Source organism: Carassius gibelio, chromosome B3, assembly GCF_023724105.1.
Source record: "Carassius gibelio isolate Cgi1373 ecotype wild population from Czech Republic chromosome B3, carGib1.2-hapl.c, whole genome shotgun sequence".
NCBI lineage: Eukaryota > Metazoa > Chordata > Actinopteri > Cypriniformes > Cyprinidae > Carassius > Carassius gibelio.
The window spans coordinates 41,560,293-41,574,462 of NC_068398.1; the positions used below are offsets into that span (position 1 = coordinate 41,560,293).

At 35.6% G+C, this 14,170-nt stretch overlaps 1 protein-coding gene across 2 annotated transcripts in view; it reads left to right on the plus strand.

The window, feature by feature from the left end:
- LOC127953344 (zinc finger protein 271-like) overlaps positions 1–12,476 on the plus strand; it is an 838,866-nt gene extending 826,390 nt beyond the window's left edge. For both annotated transcript variants that reach the window (XM_052552531.1, XM_052552534.1), the window contains exon 2: positions 10,852–12,476. In XM_052552531.1, coding sequence (XP_052408491.1) covers positions 10,852–12,326 — 1,475 coding nt within the window. In that variant the 3' untranslated portion in view covers positions 12,327–12,476. The remainder of the gene's footprint in view (positions 1–10,851) is intronic.
- The last annotated feature ends 1,694 nt before the right edge of the window (positions 12,477–14,170 follow it).

Below are 14,170 nucleotides of genomic sequence, written 5' to 3' on the forward strand. Positions count from 1 at the left end.
CTTCCCATGTTTACCACAGTAAGAGATGCGAAAACAGTTATTAAAAGCGAAAGATAATAAAATAAACCTGGGAAATTAGAGGGTTAGACTATGAAGATTTAGGAAAAGAAACGATGCCTAAATATACTGAATTTGTCGAAATTCGTGACCAACCGGCAAACCAGAACAAAGCCGCGTAAATGAAGACTATGGGGTCCAAAAGCATGGTCGCGATCTAACATTTTCCAGTTAACCTATTATTCCTCTAATAAACAAAGCTTTTATACCACACTTGTCATAATCAGATCTTATCATTTCTAAATAAATAATTGCTGGATTCAAAACAGCGATTAATAGGCGCTGTGACCGACACATTCCCAGAGCTATCACTGCTGTCACTAAACGGTGACGCCGAGCATCGTTCACAAGTTTCTGCATGGACCTGACTAGGGCACAGGTTCTAAGCCCTGGGACAAAATGGGATGCTTTAAGGAAAATGTATAGCCTACTAAGTAATAGGCCCAACATAAAAATAACAATTTGTTTTCATGTTTTTTTTTTTTTTTTAAATAGGCTATGCGAAATATATCCGACTTAAATAGGCTAATTAAGATTAACGGATTTAAAACAGAAGTGTGGGCGCTCCATATACTTATAAGTTCACAAAAAAAAAAAAAAGGATGACAACGCATTCTGTTTGTTTGCTTTATTTTACAAGAGCACAAATCTTCTGTTTTTATTGTGAGTGTGCACAAATGAAAGTAAACACTTTTGCGGAAAATATATATATTTTTTTAATGTCTCAGCTGTTTCGATCGCCCCGGAGCCTGCTGCACACGTATATTCTAGCGATTCAAACTTACATCGCAGTCTGTTCATTATGAAAATAAAATGTTAACTAAACATTAAAAGGTTACACTGGTCAGTTTAAATAGACCGTATAGTATACCGGTCCACTCTGCTGTTATGCCAAGGACGTTTTTGCTCATATGAAGAGGATCATCTTTTCCGTCTATATGCGAATGCGTGTTAAGTACAAGCCTAGTTTACATTATAAATAATAGTTTAACATTCAAATACATTGCGAATATGGAAACATTTCGATTTGTGCCGAATGAGACATGAGCAATAACCTCCAAATAAATCTAGCCAAAGCCGCGCTCGCTCATCCTCGTGTGCACGCATGCACTGTCACGATCTAATGCGCTGTATGCCGGATTTTTAAAAATCTGACATTTTCTAGGACAGAATCCAGCAGGATCAAATTAATGTGAGCAACTGTGTTTTGGTGCAGCAGCGCCGATGTAGTTCACTTAATGTGCAGCGCAGTCACACGCGCTCCACATTTCGGATAATTTTATACAATAATGTCAGTTGAAAACATTGCAATTGTGCTTTAAAATACAACAACGAGCAGCACAAAACCATTTAAAGAGGCGCGTTCAGCGTTCTCTGTGCGGGATTGGAAACTGTCAACAAAGTAAAATGACCTCAAAAGTATGGCGCGCTCTCTTCATTTTATCAAATGATCATAATCGCATCTATTCATTTTATAATCCTGCTACTAGCATTTTATTCAGACTAAAACCTCTTTAATTCAAGTGAGAAAGCGTTTTGTGTGTGTGAGTGTGGCTTTTGCACATCCTGTCATACCGCTGACTGCGTGCCTGCAATAGACGCATTTTGCAGTATTATGGTTAACGATTAATTGATCGTTAATTTAAACGACGATCGATCATGGAAATAATCGAAATTTGACATCCCTAATATATATATATATATATATATATATATATTTATGTATCTGTATGTATATATATGTATACGAAAACGTGCCATTTTGTGTCCCTCAGGAAAAAAAAGCTCTGTAAATCTTAATAAAACATAAAAGAAATAGAATATTTTATATTTTAGTTTCCATAATGTCTCATAATATAAGAATAAATTATTTTCTGTTTCTTTGGTTTTTAAAGGATTTTAATCACATTTTTGTACAAAGCATCTTGAAGAAATGTTGAAAATGGCCTGTCCCTCAGTAAGATTTTTCTACTTCTACTTGCTATCGAGGCCAAAAAAGTCAAACTATCATAAAAAAACATATACTTGTATAAAGCCTTAAGTGTCAGTTCATTAGTCATAAATGGATTTTATTCTTAACGTGTCAAATAAAATAAAAAAACACACAATTTAGTCGGGTCCCTAGGTTCTCGTCAACCCTGTTACTTTTTATAAAAACACCTCTTTAAAGATAATGGACTGTTCCAAAAGTTGCATCAGTTCCAGGAAGTGACATTATCTGACTTTCATGAAGTTGATGGTAGAAGACAAGTAAGCGTTCTCTTCTTTTTAATGAATTTTCTTTGAGGTTATGTAATGTCTGAAAGACAGGGACACGCTCATTGTGTCAGCCCTGTTACCAGAAAAGCATATGTTAAAAAGTTTTTTGTACATATTTAAAAATTTACATATATGATAATATTTAAGCCTCTCATTAAGGCACGTAATGTAGTGTCATTACCTATACCTCATGGCTAGTAATGGCCGGCAATAACCTTTTTCGTCAACCCTGTTACCGTCAACCCTGTAACCATTCCAGGGTAAGAGGGTTGACCCAAGTACGCTTTTGTGTGTCTTACCCATGTTGTATACACAAGAAGGGTTAAATCAAGGGCAACTGGACTAGGTACATCCATATTTGAAGCTATTGCCTCTCATCCAAGGGGTTTCTTCATTTCTAAATGACTGATGAGGAGTGCCAGGCATTTAACCTCTGTGGGGTTGTCACCCCTGAGCCAACCCTTCTTGGATAACTATGACCTGGATGACTGAGAATTTTAACAGACATACTTTTCTTACAAATAGTATACATAATATACATGTTTTTACAGTTTTTATCCCTAAAAATCATGTTTTTTTATTTATTCTACTGATAGATAGGCTAAAATATGTTGAGGTTACTGATCTATACTGATACACACAAGTGCATTGGGTTTTATAAATGTGCTTTATAAATCAAAAGTCATTATTTTTTTTATTATGAGAAGTCAATAAATTAACAAGCTTTTCAGTTTGCATTTGGGATACTCTCCATACATGCACTCCATCCAAATAGTTTGAAAAAGTTTTCTTGTCAAAAAATAAATCAAGCTTGTGTGACTTGTATGATTATTTGATGGCATGTGAACTACTTACATTTACAGTATGCTACACAATCATAAATAATCAGGGCTGGGGTGTAACGAAATACATGTAACAGCGTTACGTATGTAAAATACAAAATATGAGTAACTGTATTTCGTTAAAATTACATTTTAAATAAGGGGTAATCAGATTACAGTAACATCTGAAAACTATTTTAGATTACCAGTGATTACTTTTATTTTGATGTAATTTATTAATTTAATATTTAAGTTTGGGGATTTCAAACAATACCGCGACTGATTTTTTCCCGTTACAAGCACATAACGACACAAACATTCTCCTAGAAATCACACTATGCATTCAGTCAACAGATCCATACAAAGCATGCATAAAATAAAGGTTTATGAAGTCAAACAATAGCTTTATGTGGTTTACAGATGAACTTCTTTATTCATTCGAAATGTTCAGTATCATCTTTGGCTCGGTAATGCAAGTTCACGATCCAATTCGTGAACAGATGATTCTTATTCGTGAATCTTTTAAAATAATAATTTTCTTTATTTATTTATTTAATGAAACCAGTGTGGAAACCAATGCTTCACTAACGGGATAGATTTGGGTCAGGGTATATTCTGGCAAACCGTTTACCAATCAAGTTTCTCAATTGGCAAAGCAAACTGTGGTACACGCCACTACCAACACAGAATGGGTAAATCGCAGCACAATATCATAGAAAGTATGAGGTTTGAGAAGTAGAAGATGGGGCAACAGTTAAAACATTTTAAAGTTAAAGTTCATGCAAACAGATAAGTTTCGGTTTTTCATAATTTTTATGCTAAAATATCTCAATAGAGCCGTCTACATAATATGCTGATTAGTCATGTTGAATTAAAGGTTTATGAATGTCCAATTAAGACTCCATTACAACCATAATTGTAACTCAAACAAGCAGTATAATCAATACGGTAGCTGTTGTCAACCCTGTAACTGATGTGTCAACCCTGTTACTTGTATAATATTTTAATATAACTTAAAAAATGTAAATAAAAATGTAATCAATTAATTGTAAATGTTTAGTAAGAGAGGCTAATAATCCACTCAAAATTGAATTGAGGTGTTTAATTTTTGTTTCCATACATTTTTCTTAAAACAGAAGATGCTGGGAGAGTGTAATTTGGAAATGAACGTATTCATCCCCTTAAAAAAATAAAACTTTCAATATTCTCAATTCACAAACACTCTTAATGTAACAAGGGGGAGTATATCTTCCACAGTATATCAGATTTGTTCTATACATGTATTTAAAACCTTTTCAAAAAGTAATTAATATGTTGGTAACAGGGTTGACCAAAAACACACATTTAAATTAGTTAAATGAAAAAAATGAAAAAAATAAGATAGCCTGAGATGGCACGGCACATTTTCCTGAGAGGTAAGGATCTACTTAATCCAAAAAGGGGCTTAAAGATTTTCAAAACAGAAATTTGAAAATCAAACATTAAAAGTGGGAAATGGCACGTTTTCGTATAATGACCCATATATATATGTGTGTGTGTGTGTGTGTGTATATATATATATATATATATATATATATATATTTATTAAGTCACTAAAATAAGGCCATGATACACATACAGAACATTTGAATAATGAATAATAATAATTTTGAATAATGTGTATTACCAGAACAGTATTTTTTCTACTATCAAATGTGCACCAGCTACTGTTTGGTTACCCACATTCTTCAAAATATCTTTTTTTCTTTTGTGTTCACCGCGAGAAAGATATTAAAGGGTTAGTTTACCCAAAAATGAAAATTATACCATGTTTTACTCTCAAGAATCCTTTAGGTGTATATGACGGATTTATTTCAGATTAATCCAATCTGATTTATATAAAAAATTATCCTGGCTCTTCCAAGCATTAGAATTGGAGTAGGAGGTGTATTTAGTCCAAAAGTATTCAAATAAAGCATGCGCATCTGTAATAAAAAGTGTCTCCCATGGCTCCGAGGGATGAATAGAGGCCTCCTGTAGTAGGGCCGATAGACGATATAAAATGTCACTCAGTGTAACAATATTTTTATGCAAAAAATATTATCAGACATTTTTAGAACAACTATTATTTGATGACATATTATTACAGGACTCTATTTAAAGACCCCATATACGAATTATTTGTCATTTTAAAGCATTATACTTCGCCGATTTCCTTTAAACCATTAGGTTTTATCCATTTGTCAGCAAGAAGTTTTTGAAAGGAAGTGAAAATCAATTAAATTCAAATCAAATTTTGTGGGATCACATATTTTTTACATAATTTTTAATAAGTACAGCTCAGATTAAGTATATTGTTTCATTTCTACATAAATATATCTGTTACACCGAATGGTCATGGTTTGTTACGCTGAATTACATTTTTGACAAAAATGGGAGAAAATAGTGTCATTGTTTCCATATTGAAATGTTTTGAATATTATTCTGTATCATTTAATTCCTAAACAAATCACAGAAGCAGATGCTGAAATGAATAATTATTTTATTCCACAATGCATTTCATATTCGTAAAAATTAACTGAACTGGTGGTAATACTGTATAATCAATATCTCTCATTTCATTGAGAACTTGGAACCTGAAGGACAAACAAACACACACCTTAACAATTGTGAAAAAAGTGGTGGTAATACAATCAATTTCTCTCATTTTATCAATAACAGAGATAGTAATGCAATCAGTGTGTGTTTGTGTGAGTGAGAAAGAGAGAGCGCGCGCGAGAGAGAGAGAGAGAGAGAGAGAGAGAGAGCGCGCGAGAGAGAGAGAGAGAGTGAGCGAGCGAGCCCCGGCCGCATGCTCAACGTCTTCAAACAACCCGAGCGCTGTCTTGCTCTCTCTGCCTTGCGCATATTAGTCCATTGACACAATGGTGTCGATGTATAAATCATTTGAAATGAGAATGTAAGTGTGCTCACCCCATTTTTGTTTGTAAGAAAAAAATTTGATTAGATTTCATATCGCAATATATATTCCAGAAAAATAAAATATTGCAATGTAATGCAATATCGTGCAGCCCTAGAGTATATGCGCCTAGATGCGCGAATGACGCGAATTGAGCGTATCACACAATGCAATTTTTGTGCAATTAAGCATTTGACGCAAATTTGCCGTCCGAGTTGAAAAATGTGAAATTTTACATCAAATCTGCCGTCCGAGTTGAAAAATTTGAAATTTTACATCAATTCGCGCTGCATTAACCAATCAGGAGCCTGCTAGGACTCACTCATTCAACATGGAGGAACGACTGATGCTGTCAGTGAGCAGTCAACCGGAGCTATATGACAAAAGTTCATATTTCTATTGAGACAGGAATAAAAAGGATCTTTATATATAAAACACATTAATAGATTAATTGAATAAAGATAAGAAACGTTTCGTTTTACCCCAAACTAATTATATTTTATCTTGAATCACTAAAGAGACATCAGAGCCGACGGCAATGGTCAGAAGGTCTAGCTGAGGTGAGGCTGCTCTCGGCGGATTCATGAGCTCTGAGCTCCCGCTGATCGCATGGAGCTCATCTCCGAATTCGGCGAAACACGTTTTTTAAATAGACGCTGTCTTTATAAATAAACCGCATATTTGAGTTTAAAACAACTACATTCTCATCTGAAATACTTTTAAAACTACATTTCATGCAACGATAACAGTAATATTTTGAAAATGATCTGAATAAAAATGGTGGTTGAAAATGCAGCGTCAACTCAGCTGGCAGAAGCCCCCCATGACGTGAATTGTTAAGTTAATTTCACGCGTGAATGAAGCGAATGATCTCAAAATGTTCAAGCGGCAAACTAGATGCGGTAGACGCAAATTTGACGCTCTATTCGCGTTTAGGTCTGAACACAGCATTAATCGAGCGACAGTAGGTAAACAGACTTATGTTCTCAGCTAAAAATAGAGCTGTGCGATATGGACAAAAAATAAGAGATTTAAAAGAGATTTATTTATCAATTATCAATTTTGCAATTTTGATTTTAATCATGATTATGACACAGATATGCTTTACAGTCATAAATGGATTCAGTATTAATTTGAAATATATTTAAAAAAGAAAACCAATTAAAGCTTTATAAAAAAAAAAATTAAAGTCTCTAGAACATACAGTACATAAGTCAAAATCACAAAGTAAAGGTGTAACAAAATGTCTAGACATGGCAAAAAAATGTAAATAAATAAATCCCTTTTTTTTGCCTTGCATTGGTCATAGAGCTCACTGTAGTGGTGCCTCAGGTGTTGAAAAAGATTTGTTATACAAAATACAGGTTCACACGTACACACTGCAGATATATGAAAATATATAGAGGTATATATTGAATATCATACACATTTTTACAAAATCAAGATACCGATATTGTGTGTATATATATATATATATATATATATATATATATCACCCAGGCCTAGTGTGTGTGTGTGTATATTGCCGCGTTTCCACCGAAATTACCCGGAACATTTGTACCAGGAACTTTTTTTCCCAGGAACTTTTTTACCCCCAGACCTGTTGCTTTCTGCATTTCCACCACGATGTAAAGTACCGGGAAGATTAGGCAAATGACTGGTGACGTATGTCTGCACGCGTTTCTCAATATAAAGTACCGCTGATTTAAAAAAACAAAAACAAAAAAAAGTATGCTGATTTTGGACGTGCATCCTCGGTAGTTAGTTCAGACTTTGTGCATTCGTCTCGGGAGTGTGATGTCTGCGACGACGCAAGTCCGGTAAATCTATAAACAGCAGCGTACTTGATAACTTCAGTCAGCTCGTCTTAGCTACTGCAATTTTCCTTACTGTATATTTACAATAAAACGAAATAGGATATCAAATACCACTGCCTCCTTTGGTTTTCATTTATGCATAATAACAGCTGCAGAAATGTACTTAGTTCAGGGATATGTGTATATGCAGCCATTACAATGAAACAAAATATTATATTAATTTGCCTTTTTTATTTTAATTTTAACATATAGATAAATTGAATACAGACCAAAGAAAACCTGTTAGTTTTACCCCGCAGCTGAATTATATTTTATGTTTAACCACTAAAGACACATCAGAGTCAGTGGCACATATCAGAAGGTCTATCCCAGGAGAGGCTGCTCTCTGTGGATACATGAGGACTGAGCTCCCGCTGATCGCGTGGAGCTCACCGTCTATGAGATCGGCGAAACACATTTTTAAATAGGCGCTGTCTTTATAAATAAACCATAGATTTGAGTTTTAAACAACTACATTCTCGCCTGAAATACTTTTCAAATTACATTTCATGATACAATAACAGTAATACTTTGAAAATGATCCGAATAAATGGTGTTTGAACTCAACCAATGCTGCGTGAACTCATCGCTCTGGCTACTGCAATTTTCCCCTCAGTATATTTACAATAAAACGAAATAGGATATAAAATACCACTGCCTCCTTTCGTTTTCATTTAAACATAAGAACAGCTGCAGAAATGTACTTAGTTCAGGGATATGTGTAACGTTATATACAGCCATTACAATGAAACGAAATATTATATAGACTTGCCTTTTTTATTTTCATTTTAACAGATAAATTGAATACAGACCAAAGAAAACCGGTTAGATTTACCCCGCAGCTGAATTATATTTTATGTTTAACCACTAAAGAGACATCAAAGCCAGCGTCACATATCAGAAGGTCTATCCAAGGTGAGGCTGCTTCTCGTCGGATAGATGATCACTGAGCATGTTTAGCACCAAAGTCCCGCCCCTGAGTTAGTTTCTGGTTCCTGCAGTGGAAACACACCAAGTACCAGGCCAAAGTCCCTAGTTCCTGGGTAAAGTTCCTGCGGTGGAAACGCGGCTATATATATATATATATATATATATGTATGTGTATGTATATGTGTATATATATGTATGTGTGTGTATGTATATATATATGTATGTATATGTGTATATGTATATATATATATATATATATATATATATATATATATGTGTATATATATGTATATATATATATATATGTATGTATATGTGTATATATGTATATATATATATATATATATGTATGTATATGTGTATATATATGTATATATATATATATGTATGTATATGTATATATATATATGTATGTATATGTGTGTATATATATATGTATATGTATATATGTATATGTATGCCTTCAGATTAAGACAATGTTTAAGAGAAATAGGCCTTTTGTGTACAGGAAAAAAAAAGTTCAGCTCATGAAAAATGGGGGCAAAAACTTAAGTGTTGTGTTTATAATTTTGTTCTATATATATATGTATAGAAATGTTTGTATATGTATATAAAATAAATATATACATTTTACTAGGGCTGTGATGGTGGTAAAGTGGTAAAAATCTGCCACCATCACAGCCCTAGTCAAATTTATATATTTCTTGTATTATACAGCTTAAAGACCCTGGGGTCAATCTGACCGAAAAGAACAATGATGCTTTAAAGGGGGGGTGAAATGCTCGTTTTCACTCAATATCCTGTTAATCTTGAGTACCTATAGAGTAGTACTGCATCCTTCATAACTCCAAAAAGTCTTTATTTTTATTATATTTATAAGAGAAAGATAGTCTGTACCGATTTTTCCCGGAAAAACACGAGCACCTAGAGGCGTGACGTGTGGGCCGAGCTAAAGAATCATGAGCGCAAGTAGGCTTTTGCGTTGAGAGCATGTGGAAGCTGTGACACAGATCCAGAGGCTGAAATTTAACAAGAGCAGCATCAGCAAAGGCGTCTCTATGCGGTATGTACTGAAACTGTATATATTTGCTTAGCGGTTTTGGAAAATGACTAAGTTCCACTTTATGTCGTCTTTTTTTTTTTTTTTAAGCTGTACATGTGGAAAGTGCAGTTTGATGACAACATCGCATGTTGTTTACTTGATGTGCTTACGCACCGATAGCTAAGTTAACAACACAGAGATATTTGAAGCAGTTTTATTCACCGCATGCGGTTCCAACACACGATCGTGACCCTTTTTCGTTGGGACTGCATTATCCTTAAGAAATAAACGATGTGCAAATCCGGCGTCAAACTGGGCCTTGTTTGTAAAACAAGCATCTTCGAAATGCAGGGAACAAACACAAACACTTGCACAACTTCGTTGATGCTCTGTAAAAATAAACTCCATCCACTGGTCCCTTAATGCTGTTTCTCTTTTGGTAATCTGTGCAGGGTTATCTTGCCCTGGCAACCAAAAACACACTTCTTTTGTGACTTTTCGCGATGCTCTCGCTCTGATCAGTGAATTGCTCTGCTATACGGGAGCGCGCGCTCTTCCGGCAGAAGTGCCCTAGGACCCATATAAGGTAATTCCACTCCATCTAACGTCACACAGAGCCATACTCGAAAAAAACTTTCCGAAACTTGTGACAAACCGGAAGAGGTTTTTTTGGAACAGAAATACTCCTTCAAACGTACAACTTCATTTTTGAAACTTTGTCCATGTTTAGCATGGGAATCCAACTCTTTAACAGTGTAAAAAAACTCAGTATGCATGAATTAGCATTTCACCCCCCCCTTTAAAATGTTTACTGGGTCTCCCTATTAAATGAGTAAAAGACATTACAGTAACATTACAGTAGACAAGACTGTAAATCTAATGCAAGAAAAGTAAATTGTGTTTTTGCAGATGTTCTCTCAGCTTTTAACAATATACTTTTTATTTTAGAGTTCATTGAAGAAAAAGAGGAAAATGAAGAATCGAGTGAAGTTGAGGAGAAAAATCATGTCAAAACCTGTGGAAAACTTTTGATTTGCTCTCAAACTAAACTGAAAGATTTAAAGAAAAAAAGAGTTGAGATATATTTCACCTGCACTCAGTGCGAAAAGAGTTTCACATGTAAATCAAATCTTAAGCGTCACATGAGAATTCATACTGGAGAGAAACCATTCACTTGCGATCAGTGTGGAAAGAGTTTCACATGTAAATCTAATCTCAAGTGTCACATGAGAGTTCATACTGGAGAGAAACCATTCACTTGCGATCAGTGTGGGAACAGTTTCACACAATCATCAAACCTTAAGGATCACATGAATATCCACGCTGGAGAGAAGCAGCACGCATGTGATCAATGCGGTAAAATGTTTTTATGGGCTTCACTTCTGAAGAAACACATGAAACTTCATGCAAAGAAGAAGCCACATTCATGTCATTTGTGTGGTAAGAGTTTTTTGCATCTACAAAGTTTGAAGGAACATCAGAAAATACATAATGGTGTGAGAGAGTACATGTGCTTTGGGTGTGAAAAAGCTTTTAGTTCAGCGAGCAGTTTAAAACTACATGAGAGGATCCACACTGGAGAGAAACCTTACAAGTGTTCACACTGTGACAAGAGATTCAGTAGTTCATCAAATCTGAAAACACATGAGAGGATCCACACTGGAGAGAAACCTTACATGTGTTCACACTGTGACAAGAGATTCAGTCGGTTAACACATCTGAAAACACATGAGGGGATTCACACTGGAGAGAAAACTTACAAGTGTTCACACTGTGACAAGAGATTCTATAATTTATCAAGTCTGAAAAAACATGAGAGGATTCACAATGGAGAGAAACCTTATAAGTGTTCATACTGTGACAAGAGATTCAGTCAGTCAGTAGATCTGAAAAAACATGAGAGGATTCACACTGGAGAGAAACCTTATAAGTGTTCACACTGTGACAAGAGATTCAGTCACTTATCAAATCTGAAAACACATGAAAGAATCCACACTGGAGAGAAACCTTATAAGTGTTCACATTGTGACAAGAGATTCAGTAAAACAGGAGATCTGAAAACACACGAGAGGATCCACACTGGAGAGAAACCTTATAAGTGTTCACACTGTGACAAGAGATTCAATAATTTATCAAGTCTGATAACACATGAGAGGATTCACACTGGAGAAAAACCTTACAAGTGTTCACACTGTGACAAGAGATTCAGTGGTTCATCGAGTCTGAAAACACATGAGAGGAGTCACACTGGAGAGAAACCTTATAAGTGTGCACACTGTGACAAGAGTTTCAGTCGGTTAACAAATCTGAAAACACATGAGAGGATTCACAATGTAGAGAAAGCACATCACTGCAATGTACGTGGGAAGATTTCCATTAAGTCATCTGTTATACACAGTCATACAAAAAAACAAACACCGTAAGGCCCCGTACACACGGAAAAACATTTACTTGTATATGTAAATATTTTGTATGGTATATGTGTTTCGTCCAGATGGATCCAGCATTCAAGGGCGTGAAAATGCAATTTTTTTTAAAACCAGTTCCCAGAGTGGATAAATCTGAAAATGACACCTTTGGGTTTTTGTGTACTGTAAACTTACTTGTAGAGCTGCACGATATTGGGAAAAAAAGACTGTATTTGTGTGTGTGTGTGGAAAATAGAATCATTCATGGGACATCCGCAAAGTAGAAATATCTAAACTTAAAATATCTAAAACAAATAAATTGTTATTCATCTATTGCTCAAAAGCAAAATGAACTCATACAAAATATACATGATAAACAGGTGCAAGCATATGCAGAGCTTCTATTTAGGCTATAACAAGGATTGATGGGAGATACTAATTCAAAGGCACACCTTTTGTTAAAAAAGGTTTAATTTCTTCCTTTAATATTCCTTAAAAAAAATCTATAATATAGACCTAATGTAATTAGTTAGGTTACACAATTTTACCAATTTTACCTACGTTCGTTGACAGCTTGAAGCAGGGTTTTTTTCATTGTTTTGATGCCAGTATCTGCATCGCCTTCTTTAGCAAGGATGCGTTTGAGGACGGTGACAGCTGGAATGACGTCAGCGGCGGAGGCAGTTGATGAGCTTACTTTTCTTGTTAGCTCTTCAAATGGTGGTAGAACAATGCCCGTTTTTTCTAGCAAAGCCCACTGGTTAGCGGTCTGTGTACTGGGCAGGTCATGGTCAGCAATGTAAGCACAGAGGACTCACTTCTGTTTCAGAAGGCTCTGTATCATCAAGTACGTAGAATTCCACCTTGTTCTGACGTCTTGTTGCATCATGTTTAAAATGCCCCACAATTTGTCTACCGATTGCAATGGCATCGCTCACACTACGTTGTGACATTAGTCCCACGTTGACTACAAGCTGTGAGCAAAGCAGCCTAAGCTCCGCACCCCAATGTTGTCCATGGCCTTTTTCATGTTGCTTGCAAGCACTTTATTCAAAGGAATGTGCCACTGGTCAAGTATATCCTTAATTGCAGCCGAAATTGTATCACTGGTGTGTGAACCATGAAAGTTCTTAGCTTGAAGCATTGCACCGTGTGGTGTACAGCTCGTGTCCAACCAGTGGACTGTTAAATTTAAAAGCGACATCGGACTCACAGCAGAGCTCCATGTATCTGTAGTAAAGCTCATAGCTTTTATATCTTTAATCTCTTTCAAGACGTGTTCGCAAACTTTTTTGTACAGTTCTGGCAGTGCGGTCTCTGAAAAATACTTGCGTGATGGAAGAGAGTACCTCGGCTCTAAGTGTTCCAGTAGGCGACGGAAGCCTTTGTCTTCAACATCTGACATTGGTTGAGCATCTAAAACAATGAATTCTACAACTTTTTGTGTAATTGCCGATGCTTTTATGCTTTCCATCGGAAACTTTCCCGTCGTTGAAATGCATCCTGCAAAGTTAGTTGCTGGGCTGTATTGTCCAGTCCTTTTGTTTTGCTGAGCTGCATGGATTTAGCGTGCTCCTTCGGCTCTAAGTGTTCCAGTAGGCGACGGAAGCCCTCGTCTTCAACTTCTGACATTGGTTGAACATCTAAAACAATGAATTCTACAACTTTTTGTGTAATTGCCGATGCTTTTATGCTTTCCATCGGAAACTTTCCCGTCATTGAAATGCATCCTGCAAAGTTAGTTGCTGGGCTGTATTGTCCAGTCCTTTTGTTTTGCTGAGCTGCAGGAATTTAGTGTGCTCCTTAGCATGGTGTTTATGGATGTGCTTTATTAAATTGGTAGTAATACCACCTCCCCT